The sequence below is a fragment of the Mirounga angustirostris genome, unplaced genomic scaffold (genome assembly GCF_029215605.1).
Source record: "Mirounga angustirostris isolate CCGP_5_RB_7025 unplaced genomic scaffold, mMirAng1.0.hap1 SCAF_4, whole genome shotgun sequence".
NCBI lineage: Eukaryota > Metazoa > Chordata > Mammalia > Carnivora > Phocidae > Mirounga > Mirounga angustirostris.
This window is the reverse complement of record NW_026991712.1, coordinates 760,695-787,186: the sequence shown is the minus strand read 5'-3', so window position 1 is coordinate 787,186 and position 26,492 is coordinate 760,695. Positions and strand designations below refer to the sequence as shown.

Genomic DNA, 26,492 nt, shown 5'->3' with positions numbered 1-26,492 from the left:
CAGGTGAGGTCGGGGCAGGTGAGGCCGGGGCAGGTGAGGTCGGGGCAGGTGAGGTCGGGAGCAGGTGAGGCCAGGAGCAGGTGAGGCCAGGGCAGGTGAGGCCGGGGCAGGTGAGGCTGGGAGCAGGTGAGGCCGGGGCAGGTGAGGTCAGGGCAGGTGAGGTCGGGGCAGGTGAGGCCGGGGCAGGTGAGGTCGGGGCAGGTGAGGCCGGGAGCAGGTGAGGCCAGGAGCAGGTGAGGCCAGGAGCAGGTGAGGCCGGGGCAGGTGAGGCCAGGGCAGGTGAGGCTGGGAGCAGGTGAGGCCGGGGCAGGTGAGGTCGGGGCAGGTGAGGTCGGGGCAGGTGCGGCCGGGGCAGGTGAGGCCGGGGCAGGTGAGGCCGGGGCAGGTGAGGTCGGGGCAGGTGAGGCCGGGGCAGGTGAGGCTGGGAGCAGGTGAGGCCGGGGCAGGTGAGGTCGGGGCAGGTGAGGTCGGGGCAGGTGAGGCCGGGGCAGGTGAGGCCGGGAGCTGGTGAGGCCGGGGCAGGTGAGGCCGGGGCAGGTGAGGCCGGGAGCTGGTGAGGCCGGGGCAGGTGAGGCCGGGGCAGGTGAGCACAGAGCCAGGAGAGAACCTAGGCTCCCCGAGTCTGCTGCTGCCGCTCTACTCGAACAAGAGGCTTAGGGCAGAGGCCCGGGGCCAGAGCCCGGGACCGGGTGGTGGGGCCCGCAGTCTGGGAAGGGGATGGGCGCCTGCTCCCCGTCTCAGCAGCACACACCCAAGCCGGACACAAGACCTTCGCCCAAAGCTCCACCTCCTCCCCACCAAGCTGGTAGTGTAACCAGCAGCTGCGGTGTGCTCACCCGAAGCCTGGAGGCCGTCCCTGCTTTTGCCCACGCCCCAAATCCCTCCGTCCAGTGGCAGCGAAACTCCCCTCAGCTCTGCCCAGTCTCCCCGCCTCCACGGCACCGCCTGCGGCTTCTTGGGTGACCACAGTGGCCCCCTTCCTGCCCGCTCCGCAGCTCTTTCCCCACCGAGCCATCCCTGCCCGCGCTGCCTCCCTTACAGCCCGTCCATGACTGTGCAAGACCCTCAGGATGAAGACGAACTCCGGTGTCACAGCCGGGACCTGCCCCCGCCTTCCCCGCACATACCGCCCCTCCGTCTCCAGCCCCACATGCAGCTCCTTCCGTGGAGCACCCTGCCCTGCAGGGCCAGAGGGCTCTTCCCACCCCGACCCCTCCTCCACCAGCGTCCACTTCCCCAGGGGAGGCCACTCTGGGCCCACTGCATCCACCTGCCCACCAGGCTTTCTCCCCGCACCGCGCGGTGATTGATGCCCAGCTGCTCCCCACTCCGGGCCAGGCCCATAAGGCATGGACAGCACCTGAGTATGACCAGCATAAATCCCCGATTTCTTTCTTTTTTTTCCTGTTCTATATTTTAAGTTTTTTATTTTAATTCCAGTGTGGTTAACATACAGTGTGCGGCTAGTTCAGGTGTACAATATTGTGATTCCAACACAGGGCTGCCACTAGCTGGGGCTCCGAACACAGTTTTGGGAGGACGGAAGCGCTGGTACCCAATGCAGATGGCACATCAGTCAGATTTCTCGGGCATGAAGAGACTTATTTTAAGGAACTGGTTCCTACAATTGTCCACATCCACAGGCCAGTGGCCTGGACGCTCAGGCAGGGCCTCCGGGACAGCACTGAGGCCAACATCCTCTTTTCCTGGAAAACCCCAGCCTTCTGCTCTTCAGGCCTTCAGCTGATTAGATGAGGTCTGCCCACAGGATTGAAGGTGACCTCCTTGACTTAAAATCAACGACTGTAGATGTTAATCACACTACAAAATACTTTCACAACAATATCTGAACCAGGGTTTGACCAAGCACGTGGGCACCCAGCCATGCTGAACCATCAATTTCACCAGCCCAGATGCATCAACCCCAGGAGAGGCCAACAGCGAGGCCAGGCCGGATGGTACAGGAGACCCGGAAGGCCGTGAGAGGCTCGTTTTCCCACGCCGGAGGATGGGATGTCCTACAAACAGCAGAGGGTGGTGAAGAGACGTCCGGCCAGGCCTACAGGGCCAGGGCGACGCAGCCAGGATTACAGTGTAGGGTGTCCGAGGAGGGTGGGGGCAGGCCCCCATTGTGAGGTCCAGGTAGAATGTTCAACTCAGGCAGACTCCAAGCCCATCCTCACCCCCGCCTGCCTACCAGGAGCTCGCCCTCAGGCTTAGACCTGGGTTTCACTGTCCTTTCTGTCTGAGAACAGGTGGCGACACCGCCCGTGGAGACCCCTGGGACACCGCCTCGCTTAACTCCCAAGGTCAGGCCCGCCAAGATCTCTGTGTAGATAGCTCTTAAAAAGAGCGTGGTGAGGACTCATAGGTCTGAATTCTCGGAACCTGACAACCTGACGAGGGGCATGTCTTGGGTTTTCGAAGGACCACAGGCAGGAAAATTCAAGCAGTCAGAGAACGGAGGTGTGGGCACAGAGGGCTGCCATGGGGGACTTGGAATAGGGGAACCTGAGTCACCAGAGATGGAAAGTCCAAGCTATAGAGAGCCAGGTGCTTGGACAAGGGAGCCCCTAGGCCGGCAGTCAGAGAAAGGCTTTGAGCACCTGGGTTGGAAAAAAGTAGGGCCAGTGTCCAGTATGGAAGGTAGAATGTCCCCAGGAGAAGACTGACAGGCTAAATCCAGGTGTGCGCGACCTCCCAAGGAGAGGGCCCCCTGGCCAGGAAGGGGCGCGATAAGTTTCCATTCAACAGGACTTCTCTGGTCACCTACCTGCTGTGCCCCTGGGCCCTTTGCTGGCTGCTGGGGACGTGCCCAACCCCCAGCCTCACTGTAAAGTGAGCCAAACAGAGCCAGCAGCTACCAGCACAGAGCTGGGTAAGCGCCGCAGTAGAGACATGGCCGGGGAAGCCTGGAGAGCAGAGGGGAGCTTGCTGGGGCGGCAGGAAGCCGGACAGAGCGGGCACCTGCAGAGTGAATGTGGCCCAACAGAGGAAGCGTCCGTGCATTCCAGGCCAGGGCAGGACCTGGGCACAGCCTGGAGGCATGGAGAGCAGAGAGGGCAAGGAGGAGGGCACAGCCTCTGACCTCACAATACCCAGAGCCCACTGGGCCCGCCTTGCAACCTGCAAACTCCGGCGCCCTCCTCCAACCCGGGCAAGGCCCGGGGCCCTGGGCAGCCTCCAGGTGCAGCGCCCTCCCTTGGGCGGCACCCATCCTGCTGCCCCAGGGCATGTCTCTACTCACCAATTATGAGGGGCTTCGGCATCAGATCGAGAGGCTGGTGCGGGAGAATGAGGAGCTGAAGAAGCTGGTACAGCTCATTCGGGAGAATCACGAGCTCAAGTCGGCGATCAAGACACAAGCGGGTGGCCTGGGCATCAGCGGGTTCAGCTCGGGGCTTGGCGAGGCGGCGGCCAGCCCTCCTCAACGCCCGGGAAACTGTAAGACAGCGAGGAGGGAGGGTGGGTCTCGGGAAGTCCTGGAGAGAGGGCACAGACAGCAGCCACCTGCTGGGACAGGGGCCCCAGCAGGTGAGGGAGGGTGGGGGAGCACACGGGCCATAGGGATGGAAGTCCCACCCGCCCCGGTGGCCGGAGCCTGGCTTCTGCTCCCCTCAGCCAAGCAGCCCCAAAGACTGAGAACTTCCTAGCTCTGGAATCCAAATGTGCTACCCTACTGGGCCCAATACGTCACTCCCCTTCGGCCTCCCTCCCCCTCAGCACCCCCATTCCTCCGCGCCTGGAGGTGGCCAGGAGGCAAACAACAGCCCAAGTCCAGGAGCCAGGGTCAGAGGCCAGGATGGCAGCTGAGGTCCGGGAGGCATTAGTGTGTGACCGAGCCCTGGGGCCGCAGAACATCTACAAGCCAGGGTGACAGAAGAGGGAGTGAAGCCATGGGTGGTACGTGGGGACTGAGCCAGGACGCTCAGGGACGCTGCCCAGCTGGCTGCAGAGATAGGAACAGGGAGGTGCGGGAAGGACGGAAAGCAGGGGCGGAAACCGGCTGGCACTGAAGATAACGGAGGGAGACTCTGGCAGTGGCCGTGCCCGGCGCGAGGCCGTAGGAGTCAGTGGCTGACTGCGGCGGCGAAGGTCACACTGGGCGCGAGCAGGTGACAAAATCCTGTGGTTGTCACAGCACACCCTCCCCTCCCTACGGCGGAGAGAAGGCCGTGTGCCCTCCACTCCTGTCACGGGCCCTGCACCCCGCCCTCCCGCAGGCCCCTCTGGCCCCAGGCAGGCCTGGAACTATCCTCGTCCCCCGAAAGGAGGACTCCGCTCTTTCGCTGTCCCTGCCGACTGGGCCTCTGCAGCTCGACAGTGGACCCCGACACTCAGTGGTAGTGGTTCTAGAAAGGTCATGGGTGGCTTCCTAAGTGCCACATCCTTCTAAACCTCTGCATGGAATTTGGGACTGATAACCCCCCTCCTTCTGAGTTCCAAGAGCACCCTCGGCCAGGGCGTCCACCCCCGGCTCACCTCTGTCCCCACTGCTCCCAGGTTGGCCCAGGCCTGCCCTCCACCACCAGCCCTGTCAGCTCTGTGCTCCTGCCCCTACAGTCCCACTGCCGGCTCAAAGCCTCCTTCCTCTTACTCTTGAAAGCTGTCTCCCTCGGATCCCTACCCACCGGTTTCCCTGCTATTCAACCTGGCTGTTCATCCAACCCATCTTCACACCCGCCTTACTGACCACGAGAACACAGGCCCCTCTCCTTTGAAAGGCTCTCCTCTAAGGACAGAGACAACAGGCTGACAAAAATAAAGACCCAGGGAGGAACAAAATATAAGAAATCTCAAAGTTTAAGAAAAAAGTAAGTCTTCTCCTCTTAGGCTTGATTCTTAAAAGAATCCTTGGACCACTTCAGATTTGCCACCTCCTGAAGGATCCAGCTTAGAGGGTTAGGAAGGCTTTCTGAAGGTGAGCCCCGTAGTGACGGGAAGACATTACAGGATGAAGAGCACCTCACGCAAAGGGTAGGACCAGGGGCCTGCAGGAACATGAAACATCAGTGTGGTTAAAGCCCAGGCTGTGTGTGTGAGTGTTTGTACTGTGTATGAATGTCTGTGTGGCTGCATCTATGAGTGTGAGTGTCCATGGGATTGTATCTGTGAGTGTGAGTGTCCGTGTGGTTGTGTCTGTGAGCGTGAGTGTCCATGTGGTTGTATCTGTGAGTGTGAGTGTCCGTGTGGTTGTGTCTGTGAGTGTGTGAGTCTCTATGTGGTTGTATCTGTGAGCGTGAGTGTCCGTGTGGTTGTGTCTGTGAGCGTGAGTGTCCGTGTGGTTGTGTCTGTGAGTGTGAGTGTCCGTATGGTTGTATCTGTGTGTATGAGTCTCTATGTGGTTGTATCTGTGAGTGTGAGTGAGTGTCCGTGTGGTTGTGTCTGTGAGTGTGAGTGTCCGTGTGGTTGTGTCTGTGAGTGTGTGTCTCTATGTGGTTGTGTCTGTGAGTGTGAGTGTCTGTGTGGTTGTGTCTGTGAGTGTGTGTCTCTGTGTGGTTGTGTCTGTGAGTGTGAGTGTCCGTGTGGTTGTGTCTGTGTGTGTGTGTCTCTGTGTGGTTATATCTGTGAGTGTGAGTGTCCATGGGGTTGTATCTGTGAGTGTGAGTGTCCGTGTGGTTGTGTCTATGAGTGTGAGTGTCCGTGTGGTTGTGTCTGTGAGTGTGAGTGAGTGTCTGTGTGGTTGTGTCTGTGAGTGTGAGTGTCCGTGTGGTTGTGTGTGTGTGAGTCTCTATGTGGTTGTGTCTGTGAGTGTGAGTGTCCATGGGGTTGTATCTGTGAGTGTGAGTGTCCATGGGGTTGTATCTGTGAGCGTGAGTGTCCGTGTGGTTGTGTCTGTGAGTGTGAGTGTCCGTGTGGTTGTGTCTGTGAGTGTGTGTGTGTCTCTATGTGGTTGTATCTGTGAGTGTGAGTGTCCATGGGGTTGTATCTGTGAGTGTGAGTGTCTGTGTGGTTGTGTCTGTGAGTGTGAGTGTCCGTGTGGTTGTGTGAGTGTGTGTGAGTCTCTATGTGGTTGTGTCTGTGAGTGTGAGTGTCCGTGTGGTTGTGTCTGTGAGTGTGTGTCTCTATGTGGTTGTGTCTGTGAGTGTGAGTGTCCGTGTGGTTGTGTCTGTGAGTGTGTGTGTCTCTGTGTGGTTGTATCTGTGAGTGTGAGTGTCCGTGTGGTTGTATCTGTGAGTGTGAGTGAGTGTCCGCGTGGTTGTATCTGTGAGTGTGAGTGAGTGTCCGTGTGGTTGTGTCTGTGAGTGAGTGTCCATGGGGTTGTATCTGTGAGTGTGAGTGTCCGTGTGGTTGTGTCTGTGAGTGGGAGTGTCCATGGGGTTGTATCTGTGAGTGTGTGTGAGTCTCTATGTGGTTGTATCTGTGAGTGTGAGTGAGTGTCCGTGTGGTTGTGTCTGTGAGTGTGAGTGTCCATGGGGTTGTATCTGTGAGTGTGTGTGAGTCTCTATGTGGTTGTATCTGTGAGCGTGAGTGTCCGTGTGGTTGTGTCTGTGAGTGTGAGTGTCCGTGTGGTTGTGTCTGTGAGTGTGCGTCTCTATGTGGTTGTATCTGTGAGTGTGAGTGTCCATGTGGTTGTATCTGTGAGCGTGAGTGTCCGTGTGGTTGTATCTGTGTGAGTGTGCGGTTGTTTCTGTGAGTGTCCGTGTGGTTGTACCTGTGAGTGTGGGGATGTCAGGGCCGGTGAGAGGTGAAGAGCGTGGTAACGAGGTCAGCAGAGGTCAGATCAGCCAGGACAACAGGGGACCTGCTCTTAAGACAGCAAGCAGTGCCGGGAGGTTCCTGGCAGAGTGACCAGCTTTATGCTTCAGAAACATCACTCCTGCTGCGGTGGGAATGGGATTCGAAGGAGACCAGGGTGAGGCAGGGAGCCCACGGAGGCTCTCACAGTCATCCAGGGGGGAGCCCATGGTGGGAACGCGGGGTGCAGAGAAATCAACTTGAGTTATTTAAGAAAATGAAGTGCCTGGATGTGAGGGATGGAAGAGGGAGTTCCAGCAGAGGTGGCCGGGTGACGGGTGCTGTGACCTCCTGAGACCGCAGAAGTCTCCGTCCCTGTACCCAGCCAAGGAGGATCCCTGCGGTGGCCTCACAGGAACTTTCTCTGGCTACTGCCTTGTGCTGCCTGCTCCCCTGCCCACTCCTTGTGACTTGCCTTCCTCGTAGAATCAGGCTTCCGTTCTTGATTTGCTCTTGTGAACTCAGCCTCCAGTTCCTCTTTCTGAGATCCCTTGTGCTCTGTGTCGTAAACCCTGCGTTCCCAGCTCTGGCCGCCCACCCCCCCAGAAGGGCTGCAGGAGGAAACACAGCCTGGACTTGTGGATGCTCATGAGCGGCGCAGGACCACCCTGGCTGGGAACCCACATGACACCTGCGTGGAGCAACCACAAATCTGACGCTCCGGGAGAGGTCAGGGCCAGAGGGAGAAGGTTCAAAAGAGTTGATCACTGAAGCCACCGGAGGGGTGAGGCCAGCCAGGAGGGGACAGCAGAGCCAGCACAGGAGAGAAGCACAGAGACCAAACCTCAACGTGTAAGGTCACGGAGGCACAGCTTCGAGGCGACAGAGCATCACCAGAGTACAGGCTACGGAGAGGGCAGGCAAGAGAAGTGCTAAAGACGTGGGGGGCCTCTGATGACCTGGTGGCAATGAGCCTGCTTAGACTTGAGCCGCACCAGACGCAAGAGGCCCACGCCGTGAGGGCAAGAGCAACACGTGCCAGAGGGAACGGATAGGGGCTCGGTGCCTGCTTCCTGAGCGTGGCCTTGGGCGGGCACTAGCTGGACCAGGACCTGCAGTCAAGCTTCTCAAGCGAGCAGAGACCGGAGTTTGTTACCTTGAGGGGGGAAGAAGCCCGGAAAGACGCTGGAAGGTGCAGAATAGAACAGGGGCACTTCCCAGAGGGGAGGAGGGCAGGAGGCTGAGGAAGCTCCAGAACCAAGGCTTCGATCTTCCCGGTAAAAATGACGTTCTCTGAGAGCTGAAGAAGAGGATGGTCTGAAACAGAGTGAGCATGGCGGAAGGAACTGAGGGGGGACCCCGGTACCTCTGTGGGGCTGTGTAGGGAGCTCAATGCTGCGGCTAGCGTCTGTGGACCCTAAAGGCAGCGGCCACCAGCCTGCCCCAGCAGCCCTGGCTGGGGCTGGGGGGAGGGGCGGCAGGGACACTTGCTCGCTGGCTGAGGGTAATTGGAACAGCAGGCGATGACATCGTGGCTGTGGCCGCATGAACCTCACAGGGAAAAAACAGGTGCCAAGAGGTTCAGGCCTGGCCCCATGAACATGGCAGGTGGGACGAAGAGCCAGGATGGGATTAGGACTTCCAGGCCTCGTGCTCCTGGGGGTGGGAGCTCTGTTGCTCTTTCTACCTGGTACCTTCCCCCACTCCTCCTTCACCCAAGGCCATTCTGTTCCCCAGCCCCCACTGCCTGCTGCCCTCTCTGTCCTCTCTTGGGGGCTGCAGGCTGCCAGAAGCTTCCTGAGATGGGGGCAGCCTACTTCCTTTTTCCAGAAGGGCCTCTTACCACCCCTGCTCCCCACCTCCCTGCCCCTGCGCTTCCCCCAAACCAGGGGCTTCTTTCCTGCCTCAAAATCTGTCCATCCTCTCGGCCTTCTCCGACGTCCCCAGCCCTCGCCCCAGGACCCATCTCTCCTCCATAAGAACCCCAGCTGCCCCCCAAAACTCTGCTCACACCCCTTTCCCCCTCAGGTCCAGGGTCCCCAGGATGCAAACCCACCCCAGGAGCTGACGCTCAGCATCCTAGACCTATCCTCCCAGGCCCTGTCCCCCTCGGGACCTGTGCCCCTTCGGGCCCGTCCTCCTCCTCGGGGCGGTACCCCACCAGCGCTCCAGGACCCACCAGCCCTCGGGGCCGGTCCCCTCTCTCAGGACCTGTCATCAACCCCCCTCGCTCTTTCTCCCTTCCCGCCTCCTCAGTGTTCTTGGAACCCTCAGCTAGAGCCCTCAGCTAGAGCCCCTGCGCTCACCGATCTCCCCTCTGTGCACCCAGCCACCCACTCCACCCTCCCGGGTCAAAAGTCACAGCCCCGGGGCTCTGGCCCCGCCCCTACGTAGAGCCCCGCCTCCGCCTCGGTCTCCCGCGGGAACCTGACTCCTCGCGAGCCCGCAGTCTGCACGCCGGGGGCGGGGTCCGAGGCGGAGGCCCGCGGCGGTGGGCGGGTCGGGGGCGGGGTCCGAGGCGGAGAGCCGCGGCCGGGGGCGGGCCGGGGGCGGGGCCCGAGGCGGAGGGCCGCGGCGGTGGGCGGGTCGGGGGCGGGGTCCGAGGCGGAGAGCCGCGGCCGGGGGCGGGCCGGGGGCGGGGCCCGAGGCGGAGGGCCGCGGCGGTGGGCGGGAGGCCTGGGAGGGGCCTGGCGCTGGACACCCCCCACCACCACCACCACCAGCCCGGGACCGCAGTGGGGCGGCGGCGCGAAGCAGGGACTGCCGCTGGGAGGTGCAGGTTGGGGGTGGTCAGAAGTTCAGTAAAGCAGTTTAAAACATTGTAAAGTGGGGGGGGCCGGGTGGCTCAGTTGGTTAAGCGGCTGCCTTCGGCTCAGGTCATGATCCTGGAGTCCCGGGATCGAGTCCCGCATCGGGCTCCCTGCTCGGCAGGGAGTCTGCTTCTCCCTCTGACCCTGCCCCCCCTCATGTACTCTCTCTCTCTCTCTCTCTCATTCTTGCTCTCTCTAATAAATAAATAAGTCTTAAAAAAACATTGTAAAGTGCATTTGTAAATCTAAGACATTTGCTTGTCTAACTTTAATTGTCCCATGTAACACATCTTCCTGGACCCTAAATAATTGTTACATGTAAAATAAATATAAAGGCAGTGAATCTAAAGCTCTCTTTAAGGTTCTAATACTGTATCTAAACCTAAGAAGATTTCAACTTACAAATCTAAATCAATTAAATATAAATTATAAAAAGATGCAGGGGCTGGTGGCTGGCTCAGTGGTGGAGCACATGACTGATCTGGAGGTTGTGGGCTTAAGCCCCATGTTGGATGTAGAGATTACAAATAAAGTCTTTTTTAAAAAAATCAATCAGGCCCCTGGGTGGCTCAGGCAGTTAAGCCTCAGACTCTTGGTTTCTGCTCAGGTCATGATCTCTGGAAGTGGGATCTGTGTGGGGCTCTGCTCAGGGAGGAGTCCCCGTGAGATTCTTTCCCTCTGCTCCTCCCTGCATGGGTGCATGGTGCGCACTCTCTCTCTCCAATAAATAAATAAATAAAATCTTTTAAAAAAATAAATCAATTAGGGGCACCTGGGTGGCTTAGTCATTAAGCGTCTGCTTCGGCTCGGGTCCTGGGATCAGCCCCGCATTGGGCTCCCTGCTCGGCTGGAAGCCTGCTTCTCCCTCTCCCTCTGCCTGCCGCTCCCCCTGCTTGTGTCCCCTCTCTCGCTGTGTCTCTCTCTGTCAAATAAATAAATAAGTAAAATCTTAAGAAAAAAATCAATCAGGGGCGCCTGGGTGGCTCAGTCGTTAAGCGTCTGCCTTTGGCTCAGGTCATGATCCCAGGGTCCTGGGATCTAGCCCCGCATCAGGCTCCCTGCTCCGTGGGAAGCCTGCTTCTCCTTCTCCCCTCCCCCTGCTTGTGTTCCCTCTCTGGCTGTCTTTCTCTCTGTCAAATAAATAAAACCTTAAAAAAAAGAAAAGAAAAAATCAATCAATTAAATGCAAATTATAAAAAGATTAAACCATCACATGTATACTTTGCATTAGAACACAAAGCTATGGGACTGAAATGTCTAGTTGAGTTGTTATTTAGATTTCAGTTAACATACGGCGTCATATTAATCTTAGGTGTACAGCATAGTGATTCAACACTTCCATTCAATCCCCTGTGCTCATCACAACAGGTGCACTCCTTAATCCCCATCCTCTATGTAACCCATTCCGCCCCCCACTCCACCCCACCCCCTGGTCACCATCAGGGTGTTCTCTATTCTTAACAGTCTGTTTCTTGGTTTGCCTTTCTCTTTCTCTTTTTCTTTTTTTCCCCTTTGCTCATTTGTTTCTTAAATTCCACATATGAGTGAAATCAGATGGTATTTGAGACTGAAATTTGTTAAACAGGCTGGCTGCGGACCCCTGGTAGAACATTCCTGTTCACACCTCATGTCATGGCTTAAGTATTACTGGTGCTCCCCAAACTCATTTCCCCATCTCGCAGCCAGATATTTCTACCAGGTGGCTCCTGAGATTCTCATTGGTGACCCTGATGGACTGCAAACTCTATGAAGACTGTGTCTTGGCACTGAGCAGGGGACACACACTCCTCCATGCTCTGTGGGTGCATTTAGTTGGCCCCTGAACCATGAATGTTTTTCCTGGAAACCTAAATGCATATGACCCCAATGAATCCTTTTTAAAATAACTTTATTGAGATATAATTCACACACCATACAATTCACCTATTTAAAGTGTGTGATTCAATAGTTTTTCATATACTCACAGGTTTTTACAAAAATCACCACAGTTTTAGAACACGTTCATCACCCCAGAAAGAAACTCTTTAGCTATGATGCTCCTATTCCTCTACAACTCTCAGCAACCATTTATCTACTTTCTGTTTTTATGGATTTGCCTATTCTGGATATTTCTTTTAAATGGAATCATAAGTATGTGGCTTTTGTGTCTGGTTTCTTTCACCTAGCACAGTGTTTTCAAGGTTCATCCATGCTATAGAGCGAACCAGTACTTCCAGTCGGTATTAGGTTTTTGTTGTTTCATGGATGAATAATATGTCATTAATGGATACACAACATTTTATCCATTCATCAGTTGATGGACTTTTGGGTTGTTTCCTCTTTTGGGCCATTATGAATAACACAGCTATAAACAACCATATACGAGTTCTTGGGTGGATTTATGTTTCCATTTCTTGTGGGTATATATCTAAGAGTAGAATTGCTGGGTCATATGGTAAATGTATGTGTAACTGTTTGAGGAACTGTCAGATTGTTTCCCAAGGTGGCTGCACTATTTTTCATTCCCACCAGCAATGTAGGAGTGTTCCAATTTCTCCATATCCTTACCCATACTTATTATCTGATTTTTTAATTATAGCCATCCCAGTGAGGGTGAAGTGGTTCTGATTTGCATTTCCCTGATGCATAATAATGCTGAGCATCTTTTCTGTGCTAATTGTCCATTTGTATATCATCTTTGAGAATGTCTGTTCACGCCCTTTGCCCGTTTTAAAGTTGGGCAACTTATTTTTTTATTATTGAGTTGTAAGAGTTCTTTAGGAATTCTGAGTACAGGTCCCTTATCAAATGTATGAGTCGCAAATACTTTCTCCCATTCCATGGGTTGTCTTTTCTTTTGTCTTTTGAAACACAGAAGCTTTTAATTTTGATGAAATCCATCTCATCTATTGTTTCTTTTGCTGTTCACAGTTTGGGGGCCACATCTAAGAATACATGGCCAGGGTGCCTGGGTGGCTCAGTTGGTTAAGCGACTGCCTTCGGCTCAGGTCATGATCCTGGAGTCCCGGGATCGAGTCCCGCATGGGGCTCCCTGCTTAGTGGGGAGTCTGCTTCTCCCTCTGACCCTCCTCCCTCTCATGCTCTCTGTCTCTCATTCTCTCTCTCTCAAATAAATAAATAAAATCTTTAAAAAAAAAAAAAAAAGAATACATGGCCAAATCCAGGGTCCTGGAAATTTACCCCTGTGTTTTCTTCTACGAATTTTATAGTTTTAGTTCTTACATTTAGGCCTTTGATCCATTTAACTTTTGTATATGGTGTGAGGTAGGCATCCAACTTCATTCTTTTACATGTGGATTCCAGTAGACCCATCACCATTTTTTGAAAAGATTATTCTTTCCCCCAGTGAATTGTCTTGGCCCCTTGTTGAAAATCAGAGCACAGATACATGGGTTTATTTCTGGACTCCCTATTCTATTCCATCGATCTATATGTCCCTCACTATGCCAGTGCCACGTAATCCTGATTACTGTAGCTTTGTAGTAACTTTTGAAATCTGAAACTGAGTCCTCCAACTTTTTCCTTTCTCCCTTGCTTTCTTCCCTCTCTGTCTCTTTTTTGCTTAGGTAGTGTAAAAGGGAGAAGTGCAGGGTGGCTAAGTGGCACCTGTAATAATGCCTTCTCTCTTTTAAAATGTGGCTTCAGCCATTCTGGGTCCTTGCAATTCCTTGTGAATTTTAGGACCGGCTTGTCAGTCCTACAAAGAAGTCAGTTTGGATTCTGACAGATTGCATAGAATCTGCAGGTGAACTTGGGGAGTATTGCTCCCCATGGGATGCTTTTCCATTTATTTAGGTCTTCTTTAATTTCTTTCAAAAGTGTTTGTCATTTTCTTGGGGCACCTGGGTGGCTCAGTCGATTAAGCATCTGCCTTCAGCTCGGGTCATGATCTCGGGATCCTGGGATCAATCAAGCACAATGTCCAGTTCCCTGCTCAGCAGGGAGCCTGCTTCTTCCTCTGCCCCCCACCCAGCTCGTGCTCTCACTCACTCTGTCTGTCTCAAATAAATAAATAAAATCTTAAAAAGTAAAGTTTCAGGACACCTTGCCACACATTCTGTAGAGTGTTCCAGGGGCATAGATTTAAGCAACAAGCCCAGGAACTTCCAAAGGAATGTCAGAATGTTTCTGAGGGGTCTTACAGAAGGTAGATTTAGCAGTGTGCATTAAGGACCACTAGAATGTCTGTTTTCAGGGGGAAGAATCAATAATAAAGATTTTCGTAGGTATCATGGTCAACATCACTCATCTTCAGGGAAATACAAATCAGAACCATGACAAGATATCACCTCATACCAGTCAGAATGGCTAAAATCAACAACACAGGAAACAACAGATGTTGGCGAGGATGCGGAGAAAGGGGAACCCTCCTACACTGTTGGTGGGAATGCAAGCTGGTGCAGCCACTCTGGAAAACAGTGTGAAGGTTCCTCAAAAAGTTAAAAATAGAACTACCCTATGACCCAGCAACTGTACTCCTAGGTATTTACCCCAAAGAATACAAACACACTAATTCAAAGGGATACATGCCCCTCCTATGTTTATAACAACATTATCTACAATAGCGAAGATATGGAAGTAGCCCAAGTGTCCATCGATAGATGAACAGATAAAGAAGATGCAACACACACACACACACACACAGTGGAATATTACTCAGGCATAAAAAAAAAAAGAAATCTTGCCATTTACAATGATGTGGATGGAATTAGAAAGTATTATGCTAAGCGAAATAAGTCAGAGAAAGATACCATATGATTTCACTCACATGTGGAATTTAAGAAACAAGCAAATGGAAAAAGGAAGGAAGGAAGAAAAGGAAAGGAAAGGAAAGAAAAGAAGAAAAGAAAAGAAGAAAGAGAAAGAGAGGCAAACCAGGAAACAGAATCTTAACCCTAGAGAACACACTGATGGTCGCCAGTACAGGGGGAGGGGGGAACAGGTGATGGGGATTAGGGTTAAGGAGTGCACTTGTCCTGATGAGCACCAGGTGATATGTGCAAGTGTTGACTCACTATATTGTACCCCTGAAACTAATATTGCGGTGTATGTTAACTACACTGGAATTAAAATTAAAAACCTATTAAAAAAGGCTTATGTAGTAGAATTTATTTGTCACTGGGAAAACTGGAATCAATTTGCATGCCCAAGGATTGGAAGAGGCTCAATGAACCGCAGCACGCGCCCGAGCCCGAGCCCAGCAGCCACGATGAGTGCTGTTCTCAGAGAAGGGTGGCCGGAGGCCATCCAGCAAGAAGACGGGGAGGACATAAGGACAAGGAGGACAGACAAGGCTGCCACCTGTTGGTCCGTGGCCCTGGAGCTAAGAACGCATTTCACATTTTTAATGGTTGAAAGAAAATCAAAAGAATACTATTTCCAGACATGCCAAAAGTACACGAAATTCAAATATGAGCGTCTGTGAATAAAGTTTGGTTGCTATGGATCCACATTTGTTTCCGTGTTGTCTGCGGCCGCTTTGCCCGCACAGCGGCTGGGCTGAGTTGTTACAACAGAGACCAGACACGGCCTGCAAAACTGGAAATGTGTACCAGCAACCCTTAACAGAATAGGTTCGTCGACCCCTGGTTGATAAAACGTGTGGAGAAAGTCGTCAAGGCAACACGGAGCTTTGTATTGTGACTAACAGTGCGGTGAGAGGACTAGAGGTTTCTAATCTTACATTCACTTTTCTGTAGCTCCGTTCTTTCTCTGCAGTGAGCATGTATGGCTTTTAGAACAACAACAGGGGTAGCAGTTTTCAATCAAAACCTTCCCCGCACCCTCCCCCCAGCTTCTGCGGCCCTAGGGGTCTTCTCGCCCACAACAGTGGTCATTCAAGGGCACTGTCCTCAGGAACCCAAGAGAAATGGGCTCTCAGGCCCCGACACAGGGATCCAGGAGTGTGAAGCCGCATGTCTGGGCCAACCCACCCTCCTGAACCCGCATTTACTCTTCCCAGAGATGCTGTGCCTATTCTAGCCCTGGCCTCCCTGAGGGCCCCCCACCTGGGGAGGCTAGCCCCACAACAACAGTGGGCAGGAGGCCGGGACCCACTGCTCCCTACCAGGGAATGGATGGGTCAACTTGGCAACCTGGGGGACCAGCCGCCAGAAGACGCTCCTCGGTGGGGCGTCAGCCGCTCAGAGCAGCGGGCACATCTGAGGGGTGGGCAGCTGTGGAAGGTCCCTATGACTCGGGGACAGGTGTTCAGAGAAGTGAGCCTGGAGGAGCAGATGGAGAGACAAGAGGCCAGACCCTCATGGGGGATCTGTGGAGGCGCCCCCCAGAACCCCCCTAAGGTAGAGAGCCATTGTCTGGCCCACTAAGAGATGAGGCTCAGAGCTGGTCAGCTCATCAGAGGCAGACAAGCACCCTGGCCTAGGCCCCTTCCTCGATGGGCCTGCCTGGGGTCTCAGTGCTTTTTCTGTGTCCCCCCCAGGTGTCTTCCTGCCCCCGTCCCCGACAGCCACAAATGAGCCTATCCTGGATGAAATGGGGATTATGACTCTGGCGCCCCTGGCCGACATGCTGAACAGCCCACAGCCCAGCCCCGCAGCAGGCGCCATCATGAACCCCCTGATGGGCCCCCTCAACACACTGCTCCCTGGACCAGGGTCCATGTCACAGAGCATCCCGCTCACCAGCCTCCTGACCAGCCCCCTGAGCAGCCACCTGACTGGCCCCATGGCAGTGTCCCCGGGGGGCACACTGACCAGCTCCCTGGGTCTGCCTTCAACTGGCCCCCTGAGCAGCCATGTGACTGGCCCCATGGCAGTGTCCCCGGGGGGCACACTGACCAGCTCCCTGGGTCTGCCTTCAACTGGCCCCCTGAGCAGCCACCTGACTGGCCCCATGGCAGTGTCCCCGGGGGGCACACTGACCAGCTCCCTGGGTCTGCCCTCAACTGGCCCCCTGACTCCAAGCAGCCCCCTGATGGCCCCTATGACAGGCACAGTGGCCGTCTCTCTGAGCAGCCCTCTGCTCACCTCCATGGCTGCTCCTCTAGGTGTTTCTCAGAACCTTCTGGCCAACCCCATGAGCAATCTGGTGCTGTCGGAGGCCCCGAGGGTGCGGCTGTCAGAGCCGCTCCGAGGATGCCCCTCCAGACCCCATCCCTCAGCTGGAGCAGGGCCTGCCGCCACCACCAAAGGTAACTGGCTCAGGGGGAGGGACAACAGCCCCCCTCCCCACCACCAGGCCAGTCCTTGGTCCTGCTCTGATCCTACTTCTCTCCTTTCTGCCCCACCATGTCACTAGTCCCAATCTCCACTGAGCATCCCCAGCCGACCCAGGACCTGGAGCCCTTCAGCATGACATTTGTGGGCTCACCCATCCAGGCCTCCACCCCTATCGGGACTAGGGGCACGCCTGGCCCCATTACCACCTTTTCCTACAGCAGCTCAGACGCCCAGACCCAGCCCAGTGCCCCTAAGGGACAAGCAGTTCCTGTATCTGTCCCCACCACCCCACCTGTCTCTCCAACTGCCACAGTCCTCGTCCCTATCCCTACTCCCGCCCCCCAAGCTACCACCAACTACACCCCCTCGAGCACCACCCACATTGTCCAGTGCCCCCCCCAGTCTCCCACCCGGCCACACCACTCCCCCACCCAGCCCTCGCCCACCCCCCACTCCCCTCCACGAAACCCCCACTCCCCGCCCCGAACCTCATCCTCCCCGGCTACAGTCAACGACACCCGGGGTCCACGTGGCGCAGAGACATCTCGGAAAAGCATCCTAGAGTTGGAACGGAAGCTAGCCCACCGAAAGACCAGCAAGTTCCCTGAGAGCCCCCGAGGTCAGTGACACAAGGTCAACACGGGGGGTCTCCCCTGATGCCCTTGTGGACCTCCCTGGCACTAGCCTGGGCTGCTGACCATGACCACTGACCACTCCTTCCACCCCTTGCTTTCCCCAGAGTCAAAGCAGGTAGTCTGGGAGAGGCTGGTGGGGGAGATTGCCTTCCAGCTGGACCGCAGGATCCTGTCCAGCATCTTTCCTGAGCGCGTGCGTCTCTACGGCTTCACTGTCTCCAACATTCCAGAGAAGATCATCCAGGTGTGTGGCGCCCATCTCCCACTCAGAGGGTCTGCCCCTTCCACCTGTCAGGGATGGGAAGCATGCTGGCCTTGGAGGAGCTGCTGGGGGACCCTGCCCTCCAGCCTGGCCAAGCACATCAGAATCCGAGGACCCCCTAGGACGGAGGAAGCACGGTGTTCAGTCCAAGTGGCCAGGGGGTGTCCAGGGCATCTGGCATCAGGAGCCTGTGGCCTTAGCCACATGGCTTCCCCAGAGGACAGGGCAGGGGAGGGTCCTGAGCATGGTCAGGCCTGCACTCTCCTTTGCCACTGCAATGGTCTCCATATGGCCAGCCCTCACTCCCAGGGGCCCTCCCCAGACTAGCAGAGCTGATGCTTTCCCCACCCCGTTGGTACCCTCAAGGGTCACTGGGGAGGCAGGCAAAGGGGAGGCAGGTCCCAGAACCTCTGACCAGCTGGCGGCCTCATGGCCAGGGGCCTCAGGCCCAGGCTCATTCCAGTATATTCTTAGCATGCCATTCACTGAGCTTGCTTCCATTGAGGGACACAGAGGACAGTGCTTCCCAAAGGTGCTTGGGCGTGTCTACCTTGCCACCATGCGTGGGAAACTCTCCAAAGCAATGGAGGGGTGGGGTGCAGTCATGGGATATGGGCTGTGCTTGGCTGGATACCCAGAAGCAGCTGTCCAGAATGATGGCATGTGTGCCCGTCCCCCACCAATGTGCCAACTCTGGGTGGGACCCCATGCCTCGGGGTGGGGGAGGTGGGCCATCTGGGCCTTCTTTGGGAAATAGCCTTCAGTGCTCCCGGCCACTTTCTCTCAGGCCTCTTTATCTATAGATTATAGACCTGGTGTGTGATCCGCAGGAATAACTTCTATTAGAGTGGGCTCGTTTGTATCCAGGTTTGAGCTTGCCTTTTCCTTTGCTTAGGGTGTCCTTTGGTTGGGTTTTTAATTTTAATGTGGTCAGAATGATCCACTTTTCCTTTATTGCTTGTACTTCTCATGTCTCACTGAAGGCTAGAGCGGTAGAGGGCAAAGGGGTGCTGTCCAGCCCTGCCTCGGTCCTCCCTCCTGGGCCCACGTGTGTGGGCTGTTGGGACTGCCCCCTGACCCTCCCCAGCCCACGGTGTCCTCTGCACGGGATGGTGACAGAGCCTGGGCACCTCTCTTCTTCCAGACTCTTTCTGCTCCTCTGGACCCTTCACTCCTCACTCTGACTTTTAGGATCATCCGTCAAGCTCCAGGAAAAACCTAGTTCAAATGTGTAGTTTTGCATTGCCAGGGAAGTTTCCCATCTTCACAATGTTGGTTGTTCCTATGCACCTGCCGTTTCTGTTGCTCATGCTGCAGGCCCACCGTGGTCACGTTTGGTCTGATGATCCTTGACTCACATCCGGGGACCTCGGCCACCACCGCTGTGTCACAAGAGCACATTGGCCGTGGCTCTTTAAAAACCGGCAAACAAACAGTGGAAGCACAATATTAGGCCTCTAAAATGTTACGTCTGATATCCAACTGGCAGAGATTACAGTTAATTATAAGCACAAGTCTAGCTGCCCACACAGAAATTAGATATTAAGCGGTAAAAGAGGTTTCCTACTGTTTGAGAATGCCCGTTAGAAGGTGATAAAGACCCGTCAACCACTGATGCTGGCCGTCCAAGTCCGCTGATTCCGGCTCCTCTTCACTTGCCCTGAGGGTTAGCGTCTATGCTACAGAATGTAACAGTCACGGCATTAAATGGCAACTCTTGGACAAGAGGCAGGAAGGTGAGAGCGGGATGCATGTAGGGCAAATTTTTCTGGCGTCTTGAGGAAGTCAAGGAGCTTGGCACCCCCTTGGCCAGTGCCTTGGCCGCCATCTTGGCAGCCTGGGGGGGTGGGGAGGGGGCTGTGGCTTTCCCCAAACACTCATCTGCTCATTCTGCCCCATGGCCACCATCACCATTTCCAGAGCCACTGGGCCCATTCAGCAATGACCACTGCTGCCAGGGGCCATACACTTGCCGCCCAGGCTCCCAAGAAGCGGCCCCACTGCAGCCCACCTGCACAGAAGTTGCCTTTGGGGCTGGGCAAACACCGCCTGGCTTGCCCTCTGGAGAGCCCACTGCAGGTTGATGATGTCTGGTTCCACCTGAGGAACATAAAGATTCATCCTGCTCTTAAGGCCATCCATCCTGCCTGCTTTGCTGGCCCATTTGCTGGTTCCTATCAGCATCCAATTCTACTTTGCCCAAATTTCTGTTTCCCTTCCTCAGAACATCTTGTTTTTCTGCATGTTGAACCCCATCCTTGGTTGTTGCTAGAATCCCTCAATTCTATCCAGACCCACTAAACCTGCTCAAACCTGGTGTCCAAATCTGGCTCATTGCCTTCGTGAATGCCATATAGGTTGATCACTGAAAAGCTTTAATAGAGCCCCATTGCAAGGAGGACTCATTGACTATTTTCAATGAATCTGGCCATCTTTTTGAAAAGTTCACAGTTACCCATGCCATCTTTTAAGCTCAACTAAAAGTTGTCCCAATGCCCCAAACTGTCACTTCTTTTACCCAGTTGCAAAGGCCTTCTGCTGGGAAGCGGGGGTGCTCTCAGCCTGCCGTTCGCTCCCAGTCATGGCAGACCAGGAGTCCAGCCACACCAGTAAGAGGGTGGTACCTGGTGGTGTGTCCAGCTGGGTCCTGGTGCCCCTGGCGCTCTCTGGGGCCTCACTCACTGGCCTGCCGACAATGGTTTTGGGTTTTGCCTAACGGTTTGTTTCCAGCTACCGTGCCAATAGCCTGTATATCATCTTGGCTTTACTATGTAGACAATCGTATTGTATACTATTTAACAGAAGCAGACAATAGGGCAACCTCATCCTGTTTCTGACTCGACTAGGAATACACACTTCAAGTCTGCGTTAAGTATGATGTGTGTTCCATGCTTTTTGCCAGATCTTCAAGCCCCAGCTTTTGGCTGCAGATAACAGAAACCACGCTAGCTGGTGTAAACAGAAAGAGATTTCTTATAAATGTTTAGGCGACGACACAAAACTGGCCACAGAAGTCGGTACGGGGTCACAGCCACTGCACTCTGCCGAAAACCCGGGGGCACCTGGCCCCCAGGCATCTGCTTCCACCTGGGCAGAAGCCACAGGGGGAGTCGAAAAGGCTTTCGGCTTCGGGAAAGAGGCACTAGAACAGAAGCCAGATGACCCGCTTCAGCATCTGCCACATCAGGTTAAGAAGTTCTTCCTCGTCCTCGTTTATGGAGAGTTGGGGGGAGCGGGGAGTCTGAACCATGAAGAAATACCGATTTTTTTTTTTTTAGAATGTTTTTTCTCTTTCATTGAAAAGATCACATGAGTTTTCCCTCCCTCCCTGTTCTCTTAACATCTCGAGATACAGACCGTAAACCACCCTGCATCCCTGGTGGTTTTAGTGCCCTGAGACGCTGTTTGCGGCTATTCATGACTTCTGCAGCTTCGCTACATCTTTAGAGAACAGGCCCTGCTCCTGTGACAGATCGGCAACCAGGAGTCTTTCCCCATCGGGCCGTCGGACCCTGCGGCCCAAGCCCTAGCAGCTTGCGGGTCGGAAGTCCGGGACTTGGCCCAGGGGCGGAGCTCACAGCCTCACTCTCACCTTATTGGCTGGAGCTTAGTGACGTCAGGCCTCGCGGCAGGAGGGCGGGAGTGCGGTCTCCGCCCCGAGCTGCCCGCGCGGAGGAAGGCTGAGTGCCGGGCCTATCCTCCATCTGGTCTGTCTGAGCACTTCTGTTGAGCCTTAGGATTTTTTTGGGCCTTAGGATACTGTTTCCTCCTTTCTGCTCATGTCCTTCCTTCTGCTTGCTTTAGATTGGCTTTATTTCTCTTTCTTGGGCTGAGCACTTAAGCTATTTTACTTTACATGTCTTTTGTTGGTAAGTACGTTTGGGGCAAGGAAGTCCCCTCAGGTCGGGGAGATACGCAAAATGTTTAACCAGCGGTGCGTCAGGAATCCCAGCCGGGGTGGATCCTGGCAGAGGGAGAGGGCTCTGCTGTTTGCGCGCCGGCGCGGAAATGCGGCAGCGCCCCCGAGCGTCCGCCCCCGCCCGGCTCCCCGCGGCGCTCGGGCTGCGCCCCCGAGGTGGGCGGGGAGCTGTCGAGGTCCACATATTTCACAAACTGCGTTGGAGTTCCTCTCTAACCCCCGAATCCGTTAGGTGCATCTCCAGTCTCCATCATCGGAGGGGCCTTCAGCTGTCTCTTTAGTTCGATGTCTAACGCACTTGCCCTGTGCTCTAAGAACGAGGGCTGAACCACACCGATTGTCATATTTGCTGCCCTTTCCCTATCACTGAACACGTGGCCAATGTCGTGGGTGTTCCAGGATGGAAAGACGGGGTGGTGCGCACCTGTGCTCCCTCTCTTGGAGGTGCGTGCATATTTGGTCACACCTGTTCTCTCCTCCACAGCTGATCCAACACAGGGTCCCCTGCTGATTCTCCCTCTACAGACGTTTCCCATGTACACATCTGCATCTACAGTCGCCTACCCCTGGACCAAACTGCTGCCACTTTACTGGTCCACAGCTACGCTTCCCCTCCATCTATTCACTCCTATTATGGGGCATTCAGTGCATGCCACGTTCATACCAAATAGACAGTCTCTGCCCTCGGGGAGCTCACCCATTCCCCGGAGGCCTTCAATAAATATTTGTGCTAGAGGTTTAGGGGGTGATACATGCTATGAGGGGCAGGAGAGTTTGAGGGTGGGAGCTAGGCACTGAGTTGGCCTTGCTGTCTCCCCCCCCACACCCCACCCCCACACACCTATACTCTGGCCAACTCCAACATCCTGGAAAAGCCCCTCTCTCCTCTATTCCTTTGGAACACAATTCTGCTCAATGTGAGAGCCCATTGATGTGTCCTGTGGAAATGGTGGCCCCTTGTGGTGGTGCAGACCAGCACAGATGTTGTGCTTAGCACCCCCTAGAGACATTTCCTTTCAACTTCCAAAACAGCTGTCAGGCGGTCTGGTTTCCTTCATATCATAGCAGGGAAACTGAGGCTCAGACCCAGTATGATGACAGAAGCAGCCATTGAAACCGGCTCTCCATGTGGGCCCCTTGCTCTGCACTGTGCCTCCTGGCACCTTCCATGCCATGCATGCTGTTCCTTGTCCTGGAAGTTCCTTTGCTCCTGTTGTTCTCATCCTTCAGATGTCAGCCCTGCCATCCTCTCCCCTCCAGAATGCCCCCCCCAGGCCACCTGGTTGCTCCCCATGGCAGCACTCAAAGCACTCCTCCTGCTCAGTCTTGTCATCACTGTAAACCCAGAGGGCTTTGCTCACACTTGAATCCCATCACCTGCTACAGTGCCGCACGCAGGGGAGGGCTGAGGACATCTGTGGGATGGACGCACGGAACCCTCACCCTCTCTTCCCGCTTCTATCCACCCCCTTATATGGTCAGCATGATCTTTTAGAACCACAATGCCAATGGACCAGAAGTCTCTGACCCTTTAGGACAGAACCCTCCGCCATGCTCTCTGCTCAGCCCTGCCTGCTTCTCAGTGCCTGGAAGGTGTGGTAGGGACTCATGCCCATGGCTCTCTGGCTTCAGTGGGGTGCCTTCCTGCTCTTCCCCACTCAATCCCCTCGCCTGTCCCTCCACTCTCAAGGGTCACCTCTTTGGGGCGGGCCTGGCCTTGTCTCTTAGTGTAAATGCACCCACATTCCTCTCCCAGCACCCTGGCAGGGTGGGTGCAGTGTGCCCCCTGGAGGACTTCTGCTCCTGTCTGGAGCTCCATTCACCCAGTGTGGCACACAGCAGCTCAGCCCCAGCCCCAGAGTGAGCAGACGATGGGTCCTGACATCCCCACGGGGGGCCGACGCTTAAAGCTATCCACCTGCTGCGCTCTGCCATTCAGCAGCATGAAGGTTCACCTGCTTACCCACAAATGCTGGCTGAGCTCCTGCAGTCTGGCTGACAGGGGGCACGGGAACAGGCAAATGGAGGGAGAAGGCTTAGGGGCCAAGAGGAGCCTAGAATCAAGGAGACAGGCTTGTTTTAGTGTTGACTGTTCACCTGAAGTGCTGAGCATTGGCCTCTGGGTGCATCTGCCAGAGGTCAGGCTCACTTTAGCTGAGCCCAGCCGTGAGTCCAGTGTTCTGTTCACATGACCAGAAGAGAGGACAGAGGATTTTCCTGGAGAAGGTGAGACTAAGCAGCTTGTTCTAGCGGCTTAGGAAGCAGCCTGGTGGGCATCCAGGGAATGGTTGGAAGCAGGGGAGCAGGGCCAGATCAGGCCCTGGCCCCAAGGGGTGGGGCAGTGGGAAGTGCAGGAGGGCTCAGGCAGGGAGAGACCCCCTCCAACTACTTCCGACCTGTCAATCCGTGGGTCTGGGCACAGCTGCACCTGTGACAGCTACATCATTTGCAGGACTCCATGCAAATGAAAATACAGGGCTCCTTGTTCGGCAAGAGCTCCTTGTACAGCAGAGCATTAGCTGGGTGTGGGTCCTTCTGAACAGGGGGCCCTGAGTGAATGTACAGGTCACATGCCCAAGAGGAAATGGCAGGAGCGGATGCTGCGGAACGCAGTCACTGCCTGGTTGGGGGGCACAGCCTGAAGAAGTGGGTGGACACTCACCCGGTTGCTGCCAGTCCCCAGGTCCAGGTACCAGGAGGGGTCACCAGAGGGGCAGCAGGACCCCCAGTGCTGAGACCAAGGGTGCTTGGCTCAGGGCCTGGGGTGGTCAGTTCAGCCTGAGGGGAGGACAGGGCCTTTCGGAAGGAGGGGTGCAGGTGGTGGGTGCTGAGGATGCAGCACAGCGTGGCAGAGAAGGGACCTGGAGAGGAGGTGGAGGTCTCAGGGCAGGGAGCCAGGAGGGCGCCTGGGAAAGGCCCTGAGTGGTATGGGCCAGGCACCCCCATGGCCATCAGGGACCCCCTCCTCTTTCTTTCACTTCCAGACTCCCAGCCACACTCCCTGTCAGCATTTCAGAGCCTCAGCTCGGTCCAAATTCCCTGCCGGTGGGTGGAGCAGGTGATAGGGATGGGGTCTGGGGAACTCCCCCCTCCAGCTCAACCCACTAGGTTCCCCTACCCTAGACCCCTTGGAGCCTCTCCCCCAGGACGTCCAGGACACCTGCGCCCACCCACGGCCACGGCCCTCGGCCACATTCGCCCCTCTCCTGGCTTTGTACCAGTGCAGGGCGCAGACACCCTGACGGCCACTCTCCCCTCAGGCCTCCCTGAACCCCCGCGACCACAAGCTGGATGAGGAGCTGTGCCAGACACTCACACAGCGCTACGTGAGCATCATGAACCGGCTACAAAGCCTGGGCTACAACGGGCGGGTGCACCCAGCACTGACCGAGCAGCTGGTGAATGCCCACGGCATCCTGCGAGAGAGGCCGGAGCTGGCTGCCTCGGAAGGCGGCTCCTACACCATGGACTTCCTGCAGCGCGTGCTGGTGGAGAATGTGCACCCCAGCATGCTCTCGGACGCGCTGCTGCTACTCTCCTGTCTCAGCCAGCTGGCGCACGACGACGGCAAGCCCATGTTCATCTGGTGACCCCGCTGGGCGGCCCGGGTCCGCCCCGCCCCGCGCCCCGCCGGGTGCAAAGCCATTAAAGCTTCCCACAGACGCTGGCCTCTGGGCCCGGGCTCGGTGGTGCGCACCTCCGGGGTGGCTGGCCAGCTCCTCACTCCCCTGCACCCCTTCGATCCTGCCTGCTCTGGGGCTCCATGCCCACCCCAGGGCCCTTGGTGAGAGCCCCAAGACCGAAGCTGGGCAGCTGTTTGGCTAAGGGTGGGGGCGGGGGGGGGGTCCTGTTCAAAGGTCCCAAGGCTTCCCTCACCTGGCAGTGGGAGCAGCAGAAGCCCTGAGACTTGGAGGGGGGAGAGCAGGAAGTGCTGTTCCAGCAGCATTAGTGATGTGCCCGGAGCTGAAGCCTGGGTGCAGTGTGGAAGGCAGAAGTGGGAAGGAGACAGGATGTGGATGGGGGAATCCTTCCCTCTGTACTAGGCTGGGAGGAAGGGAGTGGGAGAGGGAGAGAGTCTAAAGCCCTCCCTGAGGGCAAGAGGATGTTAGATGGAGGGAAGAAACCAGGAGAAAGTAGCCTCACCCAAACCTGAGCCAAGGGGCAGCCCAGGGAGATGGGGCCAATTCCTAAGGCACTGCTGGCCCAGCAAGAAGAGAGCTGCTCCACAGGGCTCTGAGGCTGAGCTGGAGAGGGCAGAACCTACCTGCTGCAGGGGCGGAGCACAGGCAGGATGGGAAAGAGGTGGGGTGGGGGTAGGGGCTGTAAGACGGGACACGGGGACACCGGGACACCGGGAGGGGGAACCTGTAGACAGATGGGACGGGCCTGTGGACAGTGCAGGAAACGAGGCAATGTAGGCAGGATGCTTGTCCTTGCGAGGGTGTGTGTGCTAAACAAGAGAAGGGCAGTGGGGGGCAGCCCACAGAGTGGCCTCTGGCCCACAAAGGGAACAGGAGAGGACCTGCCTGAGGAAGGGAAGGAGGCTGGAGCTGCAATGGGAGGCAGAGGGTGGGCTGAGAAGGTGGGAATGATGAGCCCAGCAGAGGAGGCTCCTGGAGCACCAGTGCGCACCAGCCAGAGGACTCTGAGGGAACAGAGGAATCCTATCAGCAACCGGCGAGGAATGCAGGAAGGAGAGGGTTGTGGGGTGTGCCCAGGAGCTCCCTGCCTCTCTGCCCTCCCCACTCCCAGGCCTGCTACTTCAAGGGATCCAGCCAGACCCCTGGGAAAGGCAGGGAAGGACTCTCCTATAGATATGTAGAGATCTATAGATAGAAATGTAGCTCTGTCTGCTGAGAAGGCCCAGCATCAAGACACACCAGGAACAGGGAACACAGCCAGCACCAGATCTTGGTTTCTCAAGGGATCAGGGATTCCTGGAGAATTGGGAGGTGGGGGGCCAGAAACCCCTCCCCCGCCCTGCCAGTAAGGCTAATGGCAGCCCTG

General features: G+C 55.8%; 1 protein-coding gene and 1 long non-coding RNA gene across 2 annotated transcripts; one reads left to right on the top strand and one right to left on the bottom strand.

The window, feature by feature from the left end:
* Positions 1-1,441: 1,441 nt before the first annotated feature.
* On the bottom strand, positions 1,442-8,539 carry LOC135364050 (uncharacterized). Its single transcript, XR_010410468.1, has 3 exons — positions 7,835-8,539; positions 3,248-3,442; positions 1,442-2,018 (listed from the first exon to the last, which is right to left on the bottom strand). It is a non-coding gene; the product is annotated as an uncharacterized LOC135364050 (long non-coding RNA).
* On the top strand, positions 2,450-25,217 carry SPATC1 (spermatogenesis and centriole associated 1). The gene is made up of 6 exons (XM_045895708.2): positions 2,450-3,444; positions 15,931-16,269; positions 16,408-16,641; positions 16,749-17,288; positions 17,409-17,548; positions 24,746-25,217. Exons 1-6 carry the CDS (start codon positions 2,979-2,981, stop codon positions 25,073-25,075), a joined length of 2,049 nt encoding a protein of 682 aa, XP_045751664.2. The 5' UTR covers positions 2,450-2,978; the 3' UTR covers positions 25,076-25,217.
* Positions 25,218-26,492: the final 1,275 nt, after the last annotated feature.